At 30.3% G+C, this 25,329-nt stretch overlaps 2 protein-coding genes across 3 annotated transcripts in view; one reads left to right on the top strand and one right to left on the bottom strand.

Moving 5' to 3' along the window:
* LOC134711386 (E3 ubiquitin-protein ligase TRIM9-like) overlaps positions 1-12,609 on the bottom strand; it is a 57,192-nt gene extending 44,583 nt beyond the window's left edge. Inside the window, exons 1-2 of one of the 2 annotated variants that reach the window (XM_063571947.1) lie at positions 11,735-12,609; positions 887-982 (exon numbers count right to left, since the gene is read on the bottom strand). In XM_063571947.1, coding sequence (XP_063428017.1) covers positions 887-982; positions 11,735-12,514 — 876 coding nt within the window. In that variant the 5' untranslated portion in view covers positions 12,515-12,609. The remainder of the gene's footprint in view (positions 1-886; positions 983-11,734) is intronic. The other variant, XM_063571948.1, reaches the window with a different exon arrangement.
* On the top strand, positions 12,568-24,826 carry LOC134711388 (L-2-hydroxyglutarate dehydrogenase, mitochondrial-like). The gene is made up of 9 exons (XM_063571949.1): positions 12,568-12,744; positions 14,965-15,092; positions 15,429-15,580; positions 16,152-16,283; positions 18,083-18,283; positions 20,037-20,198; positions 20,812-20,969; positions 21,713-21,844; positions 22,516-24,826. The coding sequence occupies exons 1-9, from the start codon at positions 12,590-12,592 to the stop codon at positions 22,709-22,711; spliced, it is 1,416 nt and encodes a 471-aa protein (XP_063428019.1). The 5' UTR covers positions 12,568-12,589; the 3' UTR covers positions 22,712-24,826.
* Positions 24,827-25,329: the final 503 nt, after the last annotated feature.

Below are 25,329 nucleotides of genomic sequence, written 5' to 3'. Positions count from 1 at the left end.
ATTGAACAACCAAAAATACCCTAGCTTACAAGGGAAAAACGATTTCTTGGACAACGCAATTATTTTTCATTACAAAGTTATTTTTTCTTCAAACCTAAAAGATTCAAAAGGTCTTTCTTTGAAGGGTTTTCAGATTTTCATGCTAATCAAATAAGATAATCCTTGCAAATGAAGAAGACCGTGTGTGGGAGACACAAATTCATTATTTGTAGACCCAGTAGCATGACACTCTAATTGCAGCTGAGCATCATAAATCTGAATCTCTGAGACAATTCTTTGTTAAGTGCATAACATTTGCATGCATTTAAGAGTTTGCTAGAGTCACCATTATTTTTCTTGTGTTTTATGACATTCAAAAAGCTCATAAAATATTGAATCACAGTCAAACACGCCCACTTTTATCCATGTCAAAACATGCAATGTCCTAGAGAGATACATATGTATAATAAGATAAATATGCTACATTGCACAAACATCTTTGAAAAATGTGAATATGTTCATCAAATGCCTTTAAGTTGTGTCATTTCCCATTGTCTGGGACAAAAACATGTGGTGGAATTTTCTTAAATTTGTAAAAATTACAATAACTTAACTGACAAATATATAAGTGCAAATGTGCCTAGTAAGCATTTTCAGCCGCTCTTATATCTGTTGTCTACAATAAAAGGATGAACTCCCCTGAGAATCTAAACATGTCTAAATCAGAGACATCATGTACTCAGCATTATATTAATGTTTCTGTTTTGTCAAAGTAACAATATCTAATTACACTGTGGTATAATCTTCAAAAATAATGTCTTCAGTCTCCCAAAGCTGCTGTCAGGCTAATGCAGTTAGCGACAAATAATATAAGCTTTAAAAATCTTTCCATGGAAATTTTACTTACGTGGACTTTTTCTGACATTCCTTTTAATCTTTGTATAAATTCTGTCCCAGCTTTGGCTTTCTCTGATAATGACTGTAATCCATGGGACAGTTCTGTCTGAAAAATAAAATAAAAATTTACAGTGAAACAATGTAATACTTTACTTCATGCTACATGTATATGGTACTTGTATTTAAAACAACCTATATGGGCTAGATTTCTCCTCCCATTAATCATTTAATAGTTACAATTTCAAAATATTTTGTGTTTATTTTATTTGAGTCTAAATATACATTTAAGGAGGCTTTTTATACGTCTGAGGTATTATGGCAGGTTAAAGCTTTTTGTGAATTACATTTTAAAACCTTACTATATACAATACTACTTACACTGTCTAGGCCATTCATTCAAAAAATCAAGAGAAAAATATCCCTCACAATTATTTCAATATAAATTTTGATATATTTTTCTCAAAGATTTTTTAAAATTGCTGCTAGCTAGCAAGTAAAGTCATTGAATTTCTTTAACTCAACTAAAAATAATATATTCCATAAGAAATAGCTCCAGATATTATCAAATATAACAGCAACCTTATTGTCTTGCATGTAGTCAATTCCCATAAACACTGGTCAACACTATCGATAGTACATGTACATGTATCACAAGCTGTCAAAAAAATAGTCAATTTTAAATCCAACATTGGTCAAGAGGAATTTTGGTAAAACTAAGGTTAAATCACCTGATGCAAGCTGCAAAAATTTTAACAATTCGGGTTAATGTTTGCCAGGTGTACACACAAACAATGTGATTGGTTAAAATCATTCTAAACAATGGAAGATGAACCACTGATGTGATGTATGTCTTTTTGAAGTACAAACAATAAAGTTTGATTTTGAAATGGCCAATTAAACTTTTATCCTTAGATATATCTTTAACTAAACCCCATGAGAATGGTTTGCCATATATCATTCATCTTTATTGTTCAATGTCTAAGAAAATGTGTGTTTTCAACTAATGCTCTGCCAAAATATGCATTGTATTATTGGAGAAAAAAACCCACCAATTTTACCCCCTAAAAGACATGGTTAATTGCCATTATATGAGCCAACTTTCCATAAGAAACCAAATGACACAGAAATTAACAACTGCAGATCACAGTACAGCTTCAACAATGACCAAAGCCCATACCACAGAGTCAACTATGCCATGTCTTCTGTTATTCATATTCAAAATGAATGTGCAAAATAAACTTAGTTGGGGAAATAATTACTAGAGAATTGACAATACAGCAATATATTGTCAACATAAAAAGCAATATGTATGCTCATCACCACCCCTTGATAGACTTTTCTTATTTACAGTTTTTTCTATTATCTTATATTAAATTACTTAATGGAAAAGAATTGCTTTGAGGCATTCATTCTGTCAAGTTTACAATGTGTATGTATTAGATACAAATCAATACCTATTTGGTAAAAAGAAGTATTGTAAGACAAAACTATTAGCGGTATGTAAGGTTTCAGTTCTATGTTTGGTATTCATGCCTACAATTGAAGTACTATGCAGAGAAGTTATAAGGTTTCTTACGAAACGTTGAAGTATTTTAATGTTTAACAGTGATGTCTAAAATCCTTTGACATTAAACAAGCAACAATCAATCAATCAATTTTAATTCTTTTGTAAGATTTCTTGGGTGTCATTACATCTTAAGCCAAATCTAATTCTTAGTTGTTACATACTCTTCAAATGTATGTTTACTTTCAGTAACTAAAGCTTCCATGAATGACAGTTAAGATTAATGGTTATCTCACACATGCTGAACTGAAATGTTGTAAAGTCTTTTACAAGAACATTAATGTAGGGTTAATTGAACAAACATATTTTTTTTGCCAGTTAGATACTACTCTTTAGAGAATATTGATACATTCATCTAGCTTTCCGAAACCATATTTGTGTCCAAACGTACTTAACCTAGTAATTTTATACACCAAAAAACTAGGTTCCTTTTTAAGGCTTTTATCATAACATGTATACAATGGCCCCAAGAGTTTAAAAGTCTCTAAAATATCATCTTTTACTCATAGTTCAGCAATAAAAATATTGCAAGATATTTTGAGTATAAGCATTGATAAGTATAAGTATATATTTAACCAGCTGCTTATATAGATAAGGACATCCAAAGGGAATTACTTGTTGTAATCAATTTCTATGTTGGCGCCATGATGTTGGAAATCAGACAATTCCCTCAACACCTTGTAATTTACATCAAACAAACACTGGTCAGTCAATACACATCTCAGAAATGACCAATGATTAATTACCTAGTAGCTAGCTATGACAGGGAAAAGATCTGACTTTCATGCACTTTATAGAAAAGTTACAAAAGCAATCCTTTGTGAATCAAGCTTAAATATGCTTTGCTGTTATATGGCAGACTTTTCTTATTCCAAATCTCATATCATTACAATTAAATGAACGAAAATCATTTATAATAAAATAAAAGGGGAATAATTCTTTTGGCCTGGTTTTATATTACAACCCATTTTGTTCATTGGCCTGAAACAAAGACCAGAACCTAAAAACAAAAAATACTAGTATCCAAATAGATGAAGGTGTTTCGTCAGTCTATTATCAATGACAATATTAATTCATTCCCAACTTTGTGAATCTGGAAGTAAGTACATTGTGATAGTGTTATTACAGACTTACAATAACTATTATTTACAATGTCTAACAATGCAACATTCAAATTGAAATTTCAAAGAAAAGTGATTCACACATGCATGGTTTAAACTTTTGGTTGTAAGTCCCTTGTGTTCTTATTCTTATCATGCCAAAAGTTCGTCAAGTCTGCTTCGTAAAAATTATAGTTTGATGAGGAAGAAATTTACTATTATCATAGTGATACCTAATAATTAAATGTATAGGAAAGCCTGCAAGTGCTGAATCGTATTGGAAATCCAAAGATGTAATAGACACATTACCATAAGAAATTTATTTCCTCCGGAAATATAAGTCTTCTACAATATACCAGCGATGGTTAATAATCACTGAGGCTATAAAACATTGTCAATTATATTATCGTCTGATGGAAATTTTATAACAATTTGTCTGGAGTAACACTGCTTCAGCATAGTATGAGATTGGAGAAACTGAGGTCATTTCACTAGGATATATGTAGGAGATTTTAATTAGATATAACACATCTTGTAAGTTTCCAGGATTATCTTTAAAGAGTGTTGCTACATACAAGAAAGCTACTAAAGGAAAGGTTCACAACGGTTAATAAAATTATAAGAAGATGTGGTATGAGTGCCAATGAGACATTTCTACTCTCCATGAAAGTCACAATGTAAAAAAAAAAGTAAACAATAACATGTATAGGTCAAAGTATGGCCATCAACATAGAGCCTTTGCTCATACTGAACAGCAAGCTATACTGGGCCCAAAAATAACTAGTCAAAACAATTCCAACAGGAAAACCAAAAGAAAAAAGAAAAAACAGAATCACACCAACAAACTACAACCACTGAACAACTGAGGACAGGTGCATCAAATGCAGCTGGCTTGGCATCAATCTTTACCCTAACCTGAAAAGCTCAGACCTGGCCTTGCGTTACTAAATATTTTTTTTCTTATTATTACCGACCTTGAGAGACCCTTATGGGTATTCAAGGTCCTTAATTATTTTTTATTGATTCCCTTACTACATTGTATTTTAAAACATATTTCAGATTGCAATGTCTAAAATCTCAGCTCTAATCACACTTGCAGATTCTTCATAGTTCATAACATGTATACAAAGCGATTAATTCAAATTTTAAAGTACAAAGTGTTATTTTAAAGCATCTCTTACATAATTTAATACTTCTATTGCATTAAACATGTTAAGTATTTATGTTTCCCATTCAATTCTCATTATAGAGTTCAAGATTGATGCTCATCCTTGAGCTTGACTTTGCTTTCAAACATGACACCTTTTAATGGTGCATACATGTTTAATGTGCAATTTGAATTCAATAGTGCATCACTTTACATTTGTAAAATTAAATTACTGTACAGATTTTTTTCCAATTTAAATATTTCTCAGATTTCTGTAAAATGAGTAAAGCCAAACCGTTAATTAAATACTTCAGCAAAAAGTTGCCTTTCATATCTCGTCTTGTAGATAAATCGACTATACAAATATTTTCTATGTATATCTGACAATTGACAAGACAGTAATTGAGGAACAGTCCATGACATTACCCTATAGACATAAGTAACAATCATAAGTATGCTTTGACACTACTTGGTATTCTCTGTTGTCTAAATTTTCTATTCATGGCACTCATATCCAGATAGCTTTATGGGAATATTAGAAAAGCTTTGAGTGATTGTATAGTTAAAATTCACTAGGGGATAGACATATAAATTGTTGACAATATAGAGACATATTGCTAATTTCAATAACCAACCGATTCAATAATGAATGTACTTCAAACACACTACAATTTATTCTAAATGATAATAACAGCTTTAGGTAATAGTTTACAAAATGAAAGGTTCATTGATTTGTATAAAAATACAGTTTGAAATCGAGCTCATGTGCTGTTTTAAAAAAAAACACAAAAAAACAACAGAGAAAATGATGAAAAATTTGGTGAAAAAAACAAAAATACTGTTCTAAGAGGAAAAAATCAATAGATTTCTTAGAATAGTCAATACTATATAAAAAGGTGGCCTTAAATATTAAGAATATGATATTTAGAAGTTTGAAATATTCTTATACATGTACATGTATAACTTATTGTCTTATTCAAATTTTAACAGAAGACTTACAAAGTTACAATTGATGGATTGTAACTAATATATAGAGATGCAAGACAAAAAAAATCAGGGGCAATCAAATACATATTGATATATTTTCCTACACCTACATTATACAGCTGACCAGCTGTCCATCTTGATAAGTAATTATTGGCTATTTTAGATGATATTGTAAATCTAGAAATTCCCTCAACACCTTGCAATTTACATCACCAAAACACTTGTCAGTCAAACTCATCATAGAAATATACATTGTAAATGATAATTAATTATTACCATGGCCAGTATCATTTACCTACATGGGTTTGATTAATAAACCTAGTGAAAGCAAAAAAGAATAGAAAAAATAAGATTTAAAAAAATAAAATATTAGCAACTTTTTTTGGTGTTTTTAAATGTTTAACATTGCGCTGTTTCAGAAATTATGTAAGTTTTTGCGAAAACTTCGGAAAACATCATAAATTAAAAGTATAAATTATTATTTCAAATACATGAAATACAAATGTATATATGTCAAATGGTAAAGCCATTTTTATGTTATGATTCTGCACTTTAAAAGATCCAAGCAATAACATAAACTAAATGTTCACCCTAAGATCATGAAGATAGGAGACACTTTATATCATAAAGGATTTTCTGTCAAAAAAGTAAATCAGAAAATGACTTTGATAACAGAATAAAATCAAAAGTAATCACATCAAGAGACACCAATCTAAACTGGAAAATCCAAAAAACAATTATGTTATAAACATTATTACCATAAGAAATTTATCGTCAGCTGAATTGTATGACTGCTTCAAATATACCAGAAATGGCAAATAATTATTGAGACTATATACATTGAACATCATTGACAATTATATTAAGATCTGACAGAGATTTCATTATAACTCGTCTGGACTAACACATCCTCTAGTATTGTTATTATGTAACGAACTTTTATGTCTAACAAAACAATATATATACATGATATTATACTGCCTAGAACTAGACAAAGAAAATAATGTATTGTAACTAGAGAGACATTAATCCACTTCCTGTTCGGATTATTGACCACCAGTACTTCTATAAGCATGAATGTGATGTTACCCAGTGGCGGATCCAGAGGGGGGGTTCTGGGGGTGCGCACCCACCCCCTTTATTTTTGCCGATCAATGCATTTGTATCGGGACATATGTTTTGCACCCCCCCTTTGCCCTGGGTTAGCACCCCTCCTTTCGAAAATTCCTGCATCCGCCCCTGTTACCCCAATAATTCAGTCGTTATATTCCGCTGATCTTCGAAACTCCTCGTGTTGGAGAAAATATGACACAGAAAGGGCTTGAATTATTTGAGTTAGAATGTGAATTCCTATTTTCTTTACTTCTGTTCTTAAAGTATTATTTGTCTTAAAATGAAATTAAGTGTACATGTACTAAATGAAGGTGAAGGTAACTGGTTGCTTCTACGAGTATATTGGTATGTGGTTAGACTGCTTAGAACTAACTATAACACTATTTTTAATTGAGGATAAATTAAAGATTATTTACATGTTTAATTTCATAATTTTGCATTTAGCAGCAAGATTCAAAATATGTATGTTGCTTTTGGTGAGAGAAACGACAAAGGAATTCCTGTTTCAAATTCAGACTTCAACTCTAAGAGTGCAAGCACAAAGTACACCTAAAAATTGAGAGATGCTACGTATACATGTACATTTTATACACTTATATATATATGTATTCAGTGTGGAAAGATTGTGACAAACTCATGTTATACATGTACAACATCAAGAAATCTTTTGAAGAAATTTAAACATAATCCAATGCATTGATATCAAGATTTTGTTTCAAGATTGTGGACAAAACACTATCTAGTGTAAACAGCACTTACATGTAGATCAACAACTTTTATAAGTACTGAATTAAAAACCTTAAATGACACGAAAAAACAACTTTACATCTTTGTACATAGAATTGAAAACCTGGATGACATGAAAAAACTTTCATTTCTAAGTTTCTAACTGATATATTATACATGTACTCAATGTAACCTTAACCATATGTTAACACATTTGATTATTTCGTAAATTTTCTTTGCAAAATTTAAACTTTCACATAGACCAAAACCGCTTAAAAGAGTTCAAATTAACCTCTTTCCTTTTTCTCTTTAAAATTCAAAGTAAAGTTAACTAGATAAAAGAACTGAAAGAAAATGTAATGCAATCGTAATGTTAATAAATATTACAGAAGCTAAAATCCCATACAAAATGTTTGTATACAAAAGAAAATCAGTGACAAACGGGTTTTTCTAATGATTGGAATGAGTTTTTAATTTTACATTGTACATGTTGTAGGTGTAAAAGAGAGTTAAGTTACAGAAGGCGTAACCAGGAGTTTAAAGTCACTTTTAACTAAAATAGTCCTTTGTTAAGCTTAAGGTATTACATTTACATCAGATATATAGCAGTCGCCAATTAGTCATGTTAGTTGTAAAGAAGAATGTCAAGCTATGTTAGGGGAAATAGCTGTTTCATATCAATGTACATGATTACAAATAAGTCAATTTGATAGACAAGAAAATAGAAGTATACCACGCGCCTTTTCCATACAAAATCTAGAGAATATATACTGATGAAAAAGGGTGAATGGAATTAAACAACACAGGACCTTAAAACAACTCTACATTGTACATTCTAAATATAGTTTGTTGACCTCCCAAAACTGACCATTAACATACATACAGTGTAATATATGTAATAAATTATGAAATTGCTACACCAAATAGTCTGACAAAGTGACCTTGACCCTTTTTTGAGACCAAAGATGATTCACAGCCTTTCACAAATTGTAAATTTGAAGTAACTTTGATAAGTCCTAATAAAGAAGTGTCTATGGCCAAGACTCATCATCAAGGAACAGAGCTTATAATGTCTTATATTGCTGGTTTTTTTTCACCTAGAAGAAACAATTTGTCCTTTTCCCTCTTATTGCTGTTCTCCATCTTGAAGTAAGCGTGAGGCTTTCAACACAAACCAAAAGATGATAGGTGCCTAAACTGCAACAAGGCAAAGTATATTCCCCAGATGGATTAAATCTTCCCAAGGACACCTCAAATTTACGTAGTAGTTTGAAAATTGCCTGCCATGCACATTTTTATCTACAATGTAACACTTTATAAAAGATAATGTAAGTGCAGCACTTTTCATTTTAGCAAATTAAAAGATAACAAGTAATTGCCTACAGTATAACAATGTGTTACACATTTTTAAATTATTATAAACACCACGTTATCATCTTAACTAAATTTATATTATATAAGTTTGGGAAATTAATATTTGTTCAAGAAATTAAATTCTGATAAGATTTTGATTTAAGATAGCTGTACTTGAGGTACTGAGATCATAATATCAAACCAAAATTAGTTGTCAGAAGATTTACATTCTATTTCCACTTTTATCCAAGGTTTATTAAATTTGTTTTGGGTAAAGTAATATCTTTACAAAGAGGGTATTTCCTGTTCTTTGACATTGGAGGTTTTCTCAGGTGAGCTGGTTAAGTGCACAGGTGTTTTTACCTTACAAAATGTACCTGTCTTTTTTCAATTTAACAATAACGGTTAAAAACCATGTCATAAATTTTGTCAATCATCTTTTTTCATATCTTTTAAATCAGTTTAATTGTATTTTAACAAAAATCTGAACACTATACACATGTATATAAATACACATTTCATAAACTGTTATCCTTAAAAAAAAGTATTTAAACAAAACAAAAGTCAATCCCATATTACTGTTATACAATGTATAATTCCTAATCTTTTAAAAAAAATATAACTTTCAAAGTTCAAATAACAATAACTAACATTCATGACTATACAGAACTTTGCATTAATTATTAAACTTTAATCCAAGAAATTAGAGACTTAAAAAGCTATGCAGAGATTCAAAGACAAGAAATCTAATAAAATATCCGTAATCTCATTAATCATCACTGCAAAAGGTGTTGATGCAGAAGCTAACTGCATTAAAGAGCTACCACCGCTATTAACAGATAACACTGTGCAGAGATGATCCACTTAACCTCAAAATATCAAATATCAAATGAAACAATGTGTCACCAGCTAATAACTTATAAAAAATTCATATGTGATTATGACTGCTCATTGATTCCTGATTTTCTATTTACAAATTTAAATGCAATTTTAAGCTACTATAAACAATGACTCATTGTGTACACATCCTTAAGTATTACACTAAACTTGTTTGAACATTCAAAACCCAAAACCATGTGAGAATCGATTTTGATTAAACATCTAAAAATTGACGAGACCTCAGTCGCCAGTGATTGTAAATGACATTATCCTTGCATCGGCTGGTGTACATCTTTTGTCACAGATTAATATTTGTGAGAAAATTGACGTTATCGTTATCGTTACATTGGCTAGTGTTCGTCTTTTGTCATACATGTAGATTAATAGATGTGAGAAAGTTTGCTGAAGCCCATCATTTATTCATTTTGATAGTTCAATTTCTTTCTTTGTTGTTATGGTCATCATCTACTGGGAATTTAATCCCCGCTTCACTAGTTATCATAGTATCAAATTACAAATTAATTCGTCAAATTTAAATAATTTGCATATTTGCAAGATATGGATATACATTGTAATGTGACATGTCAATATGCATGTTGAATAATGGATGTTATTTATCAGATGATAATACTGATAATGGTCACTGCTGGTCAGATATTTTTCAAACCCATCCAATGGATCATGACAGAAAACGTGATAAAGGAATTTCTAATGTGGTTTTACGATAATCTTCATTTTATTCTTTTCTTTATGAATTGAATTTCTTTTCAAATTGCCCTTCATGAATAAGTATTCTTTAAACTGAAGAAATAGGATAAATTTTCCCACACAAGAAAACAAATTAAATCCAATTTCAGTTTTACTTTTCCCTTCTTTAATAGATGTTATAAAACGTTGGAAATTAAAATTTTATCGTCAGAAATGCTGTTAATAGCAGTAAAATCCTGTTTATTCTCAAAGACACCTACAAATGAACCAGCTTCATCTTAATTACCATCAGTCCAACATAATAGACAAAAAGCTATTTCCTCGTAATGTAATGTTAATAGGGAAAGCTTTTGTTTTAATAGAATTTATTGTGCATATATTATATATAAAGAGATGAAAATATTTATCTTAATTATCGTCAGCATTATCACAAAGTAAGCTTAATTAGGATCACATGATGCCTACTGTGTATGTTGACAGTTTGCTTATTTTAAATTAACAGATACTTGTGTCAGAATTCACAACTCATGCTGTTTCATAGCAAATAACAAATTAACACTTAATTCATAAACGATTTTGCATGTATGAAATAGATTTGACATCAATGAATAATATTATGAAGAATTTATTGATTTAGAATTACATAAATTCCTGTATTCATTGCAGTGTATTCTGTTTGAGTCTTTTAACAATTTTAAACATTTATATAATTTTTAGGCTTATACATGTATATCTACAAAGAATTGTTGTGGCTTTATTAAATATTTTGTCCAAATAGAAATATAATTTAAACTTGAAATTTCTTTGTGTTTTTTAAAGTAACTGTGTAATCTATTGTTAAATACCAAATGCCATAGTCATGTTTAAATATACATGTCTATATATACAGTGTATCATAACCCTTTATTTTTGTTAAAAAAAAATATTGTCTTTTAATTGGTTTAATTTTAAATCTACAATCATGACAATATATGTACCATATATCATACCAATTATTTTCTAAATTCATTGTGTTTTTGTCATGAATTAAAACCATGGGAAGTTGGCTGAATTCCTTCGTAAATAATACTTCCTTAAATTTTACAATGATTTATGTCAAACAATAAATTTATAAATTGTTTATCAAAACAGTAAAAAAATCTGTGTATCACTTCAAAAATAAAGTTATTTTATAATTTACAAACAAGAAACACATGCTGGATACTTGTATCTTGACATTAATGTCCTGTTAATGTGTAGTTTACATGATATAAAGGATGTTTTTACTTATGTTTCTCTTACCTTGTGAGTTTTTGACATAACCCCAAGGGCCTGGACATCATGATCAACATGACGTCCCTCTTGTCGACAGACATAACAAACAGGCAGTTTACAAAATAAGCAATACATGCTTAGATGTTCTTCTTCATGTTCTATACATTTTGCCTCACTAGCTTTATTTTTGGCCCGTAATATAGCTCTCCCTTGAATTGGTCCCACCATATTATGTTTTGCCAAAGGTCCCCTCGAAGGGTGGCAAACATCTTTACAAGTATCACAATAAAATATTTCACATTGTTCACACATACTACATGCATCTTTCGCTTCAGAATTATCAGTTTGATCACACATTTGACATTTACTTGTATGATTTTGTAATTGTTTACATTCATTGCAATATTTTTCCACAATAGCCTCAAGAATAGTATTTTTAGGTAGAGATTTATATCCACTTTCATCTAAAAATACAGGTTTTTTACAGACGGGACACTTCACAATATAAGAACTTCCCTGTACTGAAGGTAAAATATTTCCACTTCCAATGTAGCTACTTGGTCTACTGTTACATACAACTCCACTGTCAGTTTCACTAACTAAACTTAATTTATCATAATCCTTAAGAAGATCTGTATCCCCTAAAATTTGTAACAAAGAATTACTATCCTCAAATTGAGACATAAATTCCTGTGAAGACTCCTGCATATTTCCAGCACACTCTAAACAAACAGAGTGAGAACATGGGAAAAAGACGGGCTTTGAATAAAATTTTCTACACTCAGGACATTTAAGTTCCTCATCCATAATCGCACCTGTATGAAGTGCAAAGCCGTTTCAAAGGAAGCGGTTGTTATCAACTTCTGTCTCGTGGGTCACGAGATGTTGCGAGAGAAAATGACAACAACAATGGCAGCCTCCAGGATCACCAGAAAACTTTTCAATCTTTTACCCGTTTGTAAGAAAAGACAACATGTCTCAATACAATATTTAAACCCACAAATTTCTAATTTTACAAATCACCGGTTTTCGTCAAGGTTAGTTCTTAACTTTAGTTACAAATGTGATGCACATAACACGTTGGTGTGATAGAACTAAATACCAAAAAAAATGTTGAAAAGTACAAGGAACCATGTAGGACAAGAGTGTAAAGAAAGACAACCACTACTCATAAATAAGGCCTTATGTAAATGTTGCTGAATTGACCTTTCAACTTTGTTTCAGTAATTGTTTTGCAATCAAAAGAATCAGTTCATCAACAAAAATCATGATTCTCCCTAAACAACATAACAATTATATAAAATATGTTTTATATAGTTGATGAAGGACAGGCATTTCTAGTCTTGGTCCAACAATAATTATGATGTCTTGAAATTGGGGGTACCTTCATGACCAATAACGGTAAAAATTCTTGACAAATGACATTAATGTTAATTTTTGTGGTATGACGATTAAATATTCACTTTCTTTTAGACGAAAATAACATTGACTGATTTTGACGCATCCTGTTAATTTTTTTTCCAAAATGACAGTAAAGATAATTATTTGAAACATCTGACAAATCACGGTAAAATTTAAAACAATTTTATGCTAACGGTAGCCGAAAATGACTGTTTGACGCCTGATGTTAAAGGGCATAACTACCCTCCTGCAAGCTCCAATCTTCCTTTTTTATAGTGACAAGAAAAAGGAAAAAATTATTAAAAAATACAAGAAATTTTTAGAAAAGTTATTTAATTGCAGTTGATCATTAGTTGGTTTATGAAAATTCAACAAAATTGGTTATTGTTTAAACTTTTATAGCACTTCAGTCTTGTAATGACTTTTTAGTGTTTTTTTTTTAATTACACTGGTTTTAACACCCCAACCCCCTTCCTCTAAAATTTATTTAGAATTTAAACTTAAACATTTGTGTATACCATATAGATGACTTTCAAATGTAAATTATGATGTAAATATATTAGCATTTCATCCTGTTTAATAGACAATATAATTTGAGGCATATATACATATATAGGCTCCATGTTGAAGGCCGTACTTTAACCTATAATGGTTTACTTTTTAAATTGTTATTTGGATGGAGAGTTGTCTCATTGGCACTCACACCACATCTTCCTATATCTATTGAATATAAATATGTAGACCATTTGAGTGTGAATAAATAATGATAAGATTATTTAGATAACAATGTGATTAAAAGATAGACATTACTGTCCAGACTTTACTTACAAGGTTTTGCTTATAATTAAGATAATGGAGTGAAACTCTAACTAAATAAATCATTTCTGACATTATTTATATTTTTCATAAACCTTTTGTATATATATTTTAGATATATGAATTTATTTGATTAATTATCAACATAAAACATTGCAAAAATAATATAAAGTAATTGTTAATACACGTGTACCAAATTTGTATTGAGGGTGATAGGACCTTTATTGGGTCCCCCGAATCGGGTGTTTTTAAGCTCGGGATTTCGGGATTGACCCTTTCGGGATCTGGGAATCCTGTTTTCGAATTTAGGGACCTCAGGATTCCGTGTTTTTAAGCACGGGATTTCGTGTATTTAAGCTCGGGATTTCGGGATCAGGACCCCTCCTACCCTCCCTCTGTATTGCCCTGAATGCCTCTCTGCGTTTTTCAATGAGATCTATTTATGGTCCATTTTATAAATATTATTTTTATTAGAAATCATGACTTTGGCGAAATTTTTACTACCTGTATTTATACTTTAATAGTAAATTATAAATGATGATGAAGTTGACTAGATGCAAGCATTCAATAAAAAAAAAAATTGCTTGTAAAATTATTGCTTTCCTTTGTCTGAAAGAAAATCTATAACAAAAATTTAAGAGATTCAAAAAATTTTGTTACTCTTTTTTATAATTTGGCAACAAATTCTAATCCTTTATAGCATTGTATTGAGTGTTAAAGTATGTTGCCCTTTTATACTATAGGTGGTATTAGCTATATTCACTAATTCTTGCTGAATAATAATAACAGTCTTCGATCTTAGTACATTGAATTGTTTGAACTCTTTGAAAATATATTATGCCAAATAAAGATTCAATCTATGATAGGTCTGAAGAAGTTAACAGACAGGAAGTCTTATATTTAAAGCATGGTAGATAACCTCTTTGATACACTATACATTTTGTAGCTATTTAAGGCTACTTTGTTTTTTAAATAAAATGAGAATTAAAATATATGTAGTATTTTTGAAATGACTGTACTGTGTTTTTTTATTTATTCAGTTCCACACAAGACAGTTATGACATTGTTATTGTTGGAGGTGGTATTGTTGGTATGGCAACAGCAAGAGAAATACTGGTACGACATCCAAATTTGTCAGTTGCAGTTCTGGAGAAGGAATCTAAAATATGTAAATATTAAGTAATTTACTAACTTCTTTCCCTGTGCCACTTTTTACACCTTCTCTATCAGACATTACCAAATATGCTAAAGAGTGATGAAAGATACAAAAGGGATATCTAAACTCCTAAGTCAAAAACAAACTGACAATCCCATGGGAAACTTTCTATATAAGAAATTCCACAGTTGACAACCTGTAGAAGTACTTTGCTGGATCATGACCAAAAATAAAGGATTGATTTGTTTCTTTCAAAAGCACATTCTTATTTGTTTATATCAGTGTTCTCCCTTGAAAAAATATTTTTTTCCTACAGGCAGGCAATTTCATTTTGTTTTGATATTGTAGCCCCTCACCAGAGTGGACATAACAGTGGAGTGATACATGCTGGTATATACTATACACCTGGTAGTCTGAAGGCCAAGCTTTGTGTTGAGGGTGTAGAACTTCTATATAAATACTGTGATGAAAATAATGTGCCATACAAAAAGTGTGGTAAGGTGGGTAACTCTTTGATATATGCTGTAAATTCAGAAATTATAGAGTCATTTTTATTTTTGCTAATAATGCTACTGGGCATTATATCTTTTACTCAAAGATCAGCTTTGGAGCATATTTGTTGTGAATTTCTTTTTTTTCAAGCTGGCTGTTATTAGGTGAACTAAATAAATACAAAATTTGATGTTCTTGAAATACATTCATGCAATTCCAATGCTCAAACTTTAACACTTGAACTCTTATGTGCTGCGCATGCACATTCATCATTTACTTTCAAAGAACTGTTATGTGCAAAACTGCTCATTCATCATTTACTTTCAAAAGATATTGCATTTACAGAGATATGTTATCTTTAAGCATACTAATGACTGAGTAAAAAGATAAGTGATAGTTACAAAAATGAGAGAACAACCCAACAACACAAAAAAGTCATGAAATTCTTTTAAAAATTACGTTTGATTTTGAATATATTTGAGATGCTTATACATTGTATATCAAATATTATGTCCTCAAGATAAGTAAAGTTGTTTGAAGTGTTAACTCTTTGTTCATATTGTTACTTTATATTATTAGTTGATAGTGGCAGTCACACCAGAAGAAATCCCAAGACTTGAGGGCTTATTGAAAAGAGGGATTGAAAATGGGGTCAAGGATTTGAAGATGGTTGAATCCCATGAAATAAAAGATTATGAACCAAACTGTGTAGTAAGTATGAATGATCAAACTTTGTTTTTTTGCAAGGTTAATGCAGAAGAGCGTGCATTGAATTTATGATGTCAGCAGGAGTAGTTAAAATACCAGATCATTGCTTACCATGAGAAACTGTGCATGCATTTTTTAATTGTTTATTTTTTATACCCAAGATTTAATGTACATTTAATTAAATCTAGCTGTATGGATATCAACAAAACTATACACTAAACAAAATTTAAACCTACAAATGATATTAAATAATAATGAAAGCCATGAAAAGTAATCCACATAACATCAAATTTAGAAACAAAACCATGAAATTTTAACCCCACATGTATCGCAACCATCATGATGATGTATAATTATTTTAACAATTTCAACAGTTGATAGATTCAAATCATTACAAATAATTCATCAGCTAATACAATATCTGAAAGATAACCAAATTTGTTCATCATGTAATACATCATTAGGCAGATTAAATCAATGGATAATGATTGCTACCAGCAGAAAGGAGAAATTTGTGCTAGACTTTAAAAATTGACATTTTCAAAGCAAATTTATATTTTCAATTGAAATTGCATTTTAATATTCATGAGACTATAATTTGATTTACTTTGGGGGTAATAAGACCATACCCTACATAATAGGGTTTGAGAGTTACACACATAACCATAGGGGATATAACATGTACTCTATTTCTTGGGTGTAGCACTGTAGTATGCCTGAAAATTCAAATTGTGTATAAAAAGTAATGTATTCCTACCCCAATATGAATATAATGAAACATCTACTTTTCTAAGCAAAGCCTTATCACCCTTTAAATATAGATAATACTAGAACACACCCATGATATCGCGGGTCTGTGAATGAATTAAAGTATATAACAATGCGCAAGCCTTATTTTAGTATTAGTATTGTCATCTGATAAAGTCATGCCGATTATAAGATACACAGTTTTCTCTGCTTTCAAATCTTTCTGTTTGAACCCGTCGAACTGGAATTTATCAATTATTGGTAATATTAATTATTTGGAAAACTATATAACTATGCGCAAGCCTTATTTTAGTATTAGTATTGTCATCTGATAAAGTCATGCCGATTATAAGATACACAGTTTTCTCTGCTTTCAAATCTTTCTGTTTGAACCCGTCGGACTGGAACTTATTAATTATTGGTAATATTAATTATTTGGAAAACAAAAGGTCCTGGAATGGAGTATTTTTTAATCAACAGCATTGTAATATATTAGTTATGAATAAAGTTGAATTCTTTGATTCGCTGTTTTATGTCATGCATGCCCACAAACAAATTGAAAACTGTACCTATACACCTTATTTTTAGTCCAGATTTGTTATCTTAGAAAGTTTTACTGATTAAAATACTACAATAGGTAACAATTTGACAATTTAGTAGTGTCAACCCTGTGATTATGACCCGTGTATATAGCATATTAATCCTGAATACACCGTTTGGTGGTGCGCCTGTCAGATGCGGAACGTACAGATAAGGTAATAGGTAACAGGTGAATATACTATTGGTATCGGTATCGGACTCGACCGGGAACTTCTTAATTATTGGCAATATTAATTACGGGGAAAACAAAAGGGCCTGGAGGGGTGTAATTTTTAATCTACACCTTTGTACTATATAAGTTAGATATTAAGTTGAATTCTTTGATTCATCGTTTTTACGTGACGACGGCTGACAAATTGGACCTCGTAATTTTAGTATTATAGATATTTGCAAAAATTGATAATTGCATAAAACAATGTACCGGGTAATATCAATTGAGACATGTCTTTTCTTAGGGACTGAAAGCCATTCACTCTCCACATACAGGGATCATTGATTATGCAGAAGTAACAAGATCTTATGGTCGAACATTTGAGAAAGCTGGTGGAAAAATATATACTAACTTTGAAGTGAAATCGTTGGATGTTACAAAGGAAAGTTCACCAGAATCATCAAGTGGCATAAAACATCCTGTTACTGTAAGGGGAGATAACCAAGTAAGTATATGATATAGACTTAATATTTTTATAGGACCACAAAAATTGATAAAAATTTGGTCGTATATTGGTATCACGTCGTCAATGTCATGGGCCTAATTTCTTATGTGTAGTATGCTGAATTATTTATAATAATTTATATAACTGGAGCAATATGCGTAATTGTTTCTCCATAGGCAGTTATGGTAACGTTCTCTTCTGTTGCTCAGTCCATATTTTAAACTTGTATATGTATGATGGCTTGTTTCGAAGCTGAGACATTTTTACATATGTTGTTCAATTTTAGGGGTACGAAGTGTAATTCATTTTTCTGTAAATTAGCAAACCCCAAGTATCCTTTTGCGATGCAGCACCTCCTGGTAATAAATCCCAATTTTAACACAATAAGTTCTTTGAAAATTTAATACTTTGAACACATTTAATAGCTCCATAGTTTTTACACATTTATTCTCTATTCCCTTATTTTCTAAATTAACACAAATGGTGCAGCTCAGTGATTTGTTTATCATAGAAATGTGTCAAATATCACTACACAGATTTTTTGTTTACACGTGACTTTTGATTCCTCATTCAAGGCACAGTGGGGATATTGTCCCAACTAGCATTTTAATCCTTACAAATAAGGAAACACCACTTCAATAGTGAGAAAAGACACTGCAGCAATTGTTGATAGAAAGAACTTTTTTGGACTGCAGTATACAAATGTGGTCACAATAATTAAAACTGAATGGCTTTATTAAATAAAAAAATTATGTTGATATGTTTAAAATGTAGATTTTAGAAAGACTTTTTTTATAAGTTTAAAGTCATAAGAAACGAGTGACCTGTGAAAAATAATGTTCTTCCAATTCTTGAACCAATGCATACAAACATCATAAACTTAGTCTTCTGTGCTTGAATTTATCATTTTTTTCATGTAAATTTCGTATAATTGTCAATTTTTTTTTCAATCGGTCAGTGTTGTTGTGAAAATATGGCAGGTAATTAAAGTTCGTGTTTTGAAGCCGAAACTTAACGATTGTCACCTGTTTGTCAACAATTGACGAAAAATAAACAAAAAAGCATGGAAATTGAGCACGTGTTTAACATGTAAATTCAGATAATAGTTTATTTTAAGGACATTCATGCGTATTGTGGTCACCAGATTTTTACGAGATGGGTCACGCTGAGGTCACCTTGCATACGGAAAATATGTCGGGGGAATTGCTTGCTGGAAGGAAGCTATTCAAATAAAGTAAACTTCTTCCAAATATGAATAAATTAAAGAATTTTCTTAAAAAAAAAGTACATAAGTTTTATAATGATAACTATCCATCGAGTTATAAAAATCATATGCATTATTTTTTTTTGATTTGAGGTTTCTTATGACTTTAAGAAATTAACAGCTTTCAAGATAGTTATTATATCATTAAGAAAAGGGACAACTATATATCATCTTGTTAAAAAAAAACAAATAAAAACATTGAAATAATCTTTATCATTTGTTTATCATGTGACCTTATGCACATTTTGAAAATTTTGAAAATTTGACCCATGATTTATTTAAGTACAAATGAATGTCAAAACAATTTGGTGAAAACATTGCTATTTTAATGAGCTCTGATTTCATATATTGATCAATGGGCAGAGATAATCTTTTATAGCTCTTACTTCGAAATCGAAATTTAATATTCCTAAAATTACCATAATTTTGTTTGATCATACATATACATTTATTTAACTTATGATGTTGAATGATATTTTAAATTTTCAGGCAGTACAGTGCAGATATGTTGTGACCTGTGGAGGACTCCATTCAGACAGACTGGCAGAGCTGTCCGGTTGTAATAGAGAACCAAGAATAGTCCCATTCAGGGGAGATTACCTGTTACTAAAACAAGAAAAATGTGATCTTGTTAGAGGCAATATTTATCCAGTAAGTATATTTATACATATGTAAGATGTTCAGAAAGTTTGTTACAAGGGAGATAATTGAACAATAACTGGTCTTTATATTAATTTTTAAAAGTGTGGTATAAGGGCGTTAGTTTCCTAAAAATGTATAAAAGATAAAAAGTCAAACGGTATAGCGAGTTATTTTCGCAGGTGTAAAATTGTGCATTTTTCATTTGATAAGGTATACGAAATATTTTGGTGGTTATTATTTTGGCTGATTCAAAACTTTTATCAATACAGTTGTGTGTGTGCACTTTAAAATTGGCGGAATTTATTTTGGCAATTTTAGTCTATCCATGAAAATAAGGGAAAATTTACACCCTGTGAAAATAACCCCCTATACTGTATGTTCAAGCAGACTATTACTTTTAGCTGTTGTATTGTCTCAACTTTAGAATATGAACAAAATCAAATTTGATATAAAAACAGGTAATCTGCCAAGGTTGGTGTTAGAATATGCTTCAGTCAATACTTTTATATTCTACAAATACTACAAAATATATACATTCATTTCATTTTATCAAACAGGTTTTGTAGATGATATGAATTTGTTCTGCTCTTTATATTTACTAATGGCTAATCTTAACTTTTAGGTACCAGACCCTAGATTTCCTTTCCTGGGAGTCCATTATACACCTAGAATGAATGGAGATGTTTGGTTAGGACCAAATGCTGTGTTGTCGTTTAAAAGAGAAGGATATAATTTAACAGATTTTAATTTGAAAGATACATTTGATGCTTTAAGTTTTAGGTATGTATTTACAAGGCAAGAAAGGTTTAAACATATTACATGACTGTCAATAAAAAAAGATGGTTTAAAAACAGACAAAACAAGACAATGTTCACAGGAGAGAGAATCAAATGTTAAAGACAATACAAAATCTTATGATTACAAAGCACATAAGACTTAAAAGATTGTGTTAACTAATTTCACATTTGTGCTAGAAAATTGGCCATTTGTAAAGATTAATCTTGGTATGTTTCAATAACACAATCTCCTTCACCTGCTGAATCAAAGTAAGGACTTGGTTTTAGAAAATTAAAAGTTGTTAATCCTGAATGAAAGTTGAATTCAATCTGCAACTTACCATCATACACTAGTAAATGAACTTAATTATTGGTTCAATATCAACAGATAAATACAATGTTACTGAAATTTTCAGAGACAAGGGTAGTAAATTCTGTGGGGAAAAAATGGGAGTCTGAGTTGAACTGACAATAACCCACTTAATAGCCCAAAATAGGCTCAATATCTACTAGCTTAGTGAAAAACACAACTTTTTGATTTAAGTATGACTGAATATTAGACATAGGGGACACTATATGCACTGACCACTGGGTGACAAAGGTATCAAATAGCATACAATTAACTTTACCTTGAGCAATGTCTTGCTCTTAATTGTATGTACAACTGTCATATATTACTAGTCTTATGAATAAGTAGAAATTTGTTTTTAACTGTATTTTATTATATAAATTTTATCTTAATTCCAGAGGTTTGAGGAAGCTTGCTTTTAGAAATTTAGCTTTTGGTTTAAAAGAAATGTATCGTGGATTTTATATTGGTGCAACAGTCAAACAGTTACAAAGATATGTACCAGAACTTGCCAGGGAAGATGTCATCAGGTAAACTTATAATGAAATCTTAAAATGTTGTATGACTATGAGAAATTTGTATAATCAGTATATATTCAAGGCTTAGTTCAAGTTCCATAACACAAACATTTCAAATAGCAGCTGTTTCTATGGACATAAGTATCAGTAATCTACAATATTACCCTATAATTCAAATAAAAGCATGTTTTTTCTAAAAAGTTATGCACTTGAAGCGATTTTGTGTTTACATTTAGAACATCAACGTAAATTCTAGTCACTAATGTGATACTTTATGTGCATTACATATAAAAATACAATCCGTTTTACACACACACATGTAAAAAGGAGACTTTGCAGACCTATAGAAACTGTGTTTGTGTGATATGCAGTATGCAGTAGCAGTATTAGTGATTAATTTGAGTCTTCATATTTTCCTTAAATTCTTTTGGTTCGTCGTTGCTGTCTGTCTGGTCTAATGTTTGGTTGGTTGGTTCTCACTGGTTTGCGTAACACGTTACAATATATTTAATTGAAAGTGATAAGTACTCCCATAATACTAGCTTATCTTACATTTAATACAAGATCAAGGTGCATTCCAGAAGAGCAACATATAGAGGGTTGTGTGCTGGACTATACTTTTGCTGCCATAAATAATGCCTTTCTAAATTACTAGAATTAAAACAATTTTTGTATTCTTACAGAGGCCCATCTGGTGTGAGAGCTCAAGCTTTAGATAGAGAAGGACAGTTAGTAGATGACTTTGTATTTGACAGTGGTACAGGAGATCTTGGCAGTAGGATATTACACGTTAGGAATGCTCCGTCACCAGCAGCGACTTCATCTCTATCTATAGCTAACATGGTTACTGATAAAGTAGAACAGACATTCCAATTATAGTATTAGTCTGCTTTAGGAATTATGGTGCAATATCCAGCAATTTGTCTTATATATAAGTTCATTATCTGTGATAATTATTTAAATTAAGTATGATTTTTGTCTTTTTTTATAATTCATTCAAGGGGAGATAATTATGGGACTGTAATAAAGTATCATTCATCCAAGGGGAGATAATTATGTGATCATAATATAAAGTAAGAGCCATATCAATGAAACTAATTGTCTTAATTTCTAAACTGTTTCGTTGACATGTACAACAATTTTAAACTTCATAACCTGTTGAAATTGGTTGGTCAAGAAAATAGTTGAGATGTACAAATCATGGCTTTATTTAACATTATTCATTCAAGGGTAGATAATTGAGTGATCATAATATAAAGATCTAAATCAATGAAACTGTTTTCTTAAATTTGTTAACTTTTTTGTTGGGACAGGTAAAGCAACTTCAAACTTTGTTACATGTTGAAATTGGCTGGTCAAGAAAATGGTTGAGCTGTGCAAATGATGGCTTTATTCAACCAGTCATGTCATAATTTATAAAAAATAAATAAGCGGGGAATTTAGATGTAAAAAAATAATCATAAGCAACAAAACATGATATTTATTCTTGAATCAGTGTTGTTTGTTCATAAGTTTAATTTTCTTTTAAATTTTGAATTTGACCATGGACTTTTTAATAGAAATGAAACAGAAATTCAAAGAACTTTGTCTTTTTCTATGCATTCTCAATTTGTTTTGGTGCAATGTTACTCAGAATGTCTTCACCTTGTATTTAATGAAAGAAACTAAATTTAATCTTTGTTTTTCATAAGAATATTATTTAATTGTGAATTTAAACTTTGTTTTTCATAAGAATTTTATTTGATTGTAAATTTGTATTTCGTTAGAATATTAATTGATTGCTCAAGGTTGTTTCATATTATGTGCCTGATATTAGAAGTTTATATTTAGAAATCCAACAGAATTTTTCATATCAAATTACCTACATTAGGTATGAAAGATGTCTGAAGAATCATGTTTTTAATGTTGAAGAGAAAATATTTTTATACAGATCTTTGTTGATATAGATAAAATTTTACGCTTAAGGTGGTACCCAACACTTTAACTAAAATTAATTTGGCTCGTTTAATTTTCTTAAAATTTTGTCAAAGTATTTACTCTGACCCTTTGACAAAAATATAAAAATTTCAAAAAATTTGAACCAACTGTTTATTCAGAAAATTTACACTGGTTATATAGCAGTTTGACAAACACTTATTTTAATCATTGATAAGCTTAATATTCCCTTATGAACACAAAGTCATTAAAACTTTCTGCTGATTTTACAGAGTTAGCTCCCTGTAGTGTTAGGTATCACCTTAAAGAATGATAAGTTTAGTTTTTTAATACATTTTAGCCTATTATTTGTATGAATAATAAATGCAAAGTTGATAAAGAAAAGGGGCATATTATAATGCATCTTTTATTACATATTTGATGTTAAAAAGGGTAAAGTTATACTTGTTGAATTTTTAATGAATTCTGTTTATGAGAGGGAATTCAAAGATATGTATTAATACTGATTTAGAAATTTAAGTTTGGAAATTTTTGAAGTTTATATTGTTATTACATATTTTTACAACTGTATTTATTTGTTACAATGTTTTGTGAAACTGCAGTTTCATTTTGAGTAGTTAAGCCACATTTTATGGTATTGTTATTATTCCTTTGGAAATATTTAGATAAATATATGGTTAAAAATTGTGTCAAGGTATATCCTCTATATTGCAAAATAATATTGAAAACAGGTCTGAATCCTTGCCTACACTATAAACATAAACACTAAAAATACTTTTTCTTTCTAAATGGTACCAGGTTATCACAGAAAGGATCATTTATCATTATTTTTCATACCGTGCATACAAAGTATGTAATCAGTTTAATCAAACAATCTACAAAGACAACATAAAAGTGCCTTTCTAAAAAAAATTATTAGAAACTTGTATGTAATGAATATAAGCATTCTTAGAAATAGAATATCCAGTTTTCAGATTTTTTTAAGAGGGTATTAAAAAAATGTTTGAAATGTATTTGTATTTTTTTACAAACAATCATGTACAATAATGTGATCATATATTTAGTGAATAAACAGAATCAAAATAGCGTGTCCTATTTTATTATTATGGCACGTGTGCTATTACAGCTGAATTGAATATTGGCATAAAGCTGAAAATTCAAGATGGAAGGAAATTTATATTCACAATATCAATTCACTAAATAAATGGTAGTGTGGAGTGTACTTACTTACTTAATCATCAACATGTTCTTGAACACATAAGTCATCAACAAGGGAAAACTTATTTCTGTTTATGTAGCATAAGTTTCTTTCTGTGGCTGAGTTGCTAGCTCAGTGCACAACCACCATACCAGGAGGGCTAGGGATTTATTCATCAAGGTTTCCTTCCTCTAGATGAGTCCCTAGCCAAAGCTTATGACTCCCATCTTGCCATTGGTTTTGTATCAAGTTTTCTTTCGCTTAAAAGAAATGCTTTAATAGAGCTATGATCTTCATCTGACTGACTATTCAGCCATAGCTGGGGCAAGGTTGGTGAGTGTTAGGGCATGTCCACACGCCGGTG

This window comes from Mytilus trossulus, chromosome 3 (genome assembly GCF_036588685.1).
Source record: "Mytilus trossulus isolate FHL-02 chromosome 3, PNRI_Mtr1.1.1.hap1, whole genome shotgun sequence".
Taxonomy (NCBI): Eukaryota; Metazoa; Mollusca; class Bivalvia; order Mytilida; family Mytilidae; genus Mytilus; species Mytilus trossulus.
This window is presented reverse-complemented; position numbering and strand designations above follow the sequence as displayed.

Coding starts and splice junctions, on each gene's coding strand:
- LOC134711388 (XM_063571949.1), top strand. CDS start 12,590: ATGTTGCGAGAGAAAATGACAACAACAATGGCAGCCTCCAGGATCACC. Junction 18,284..20,036: donor CTGTAAGGGGAGATAACCAA/GTAAGTATATGA, acceptor TTAAATTTTCAG/GCAGTACAGTGCAGATATGT. Junction 20,199..20,811: donor TTAGAGGCAATATTTATCCA/GTAAGTATATTT, acceptor CTTAACTTTTAG/GTACCAGACCCTAGATTTCC.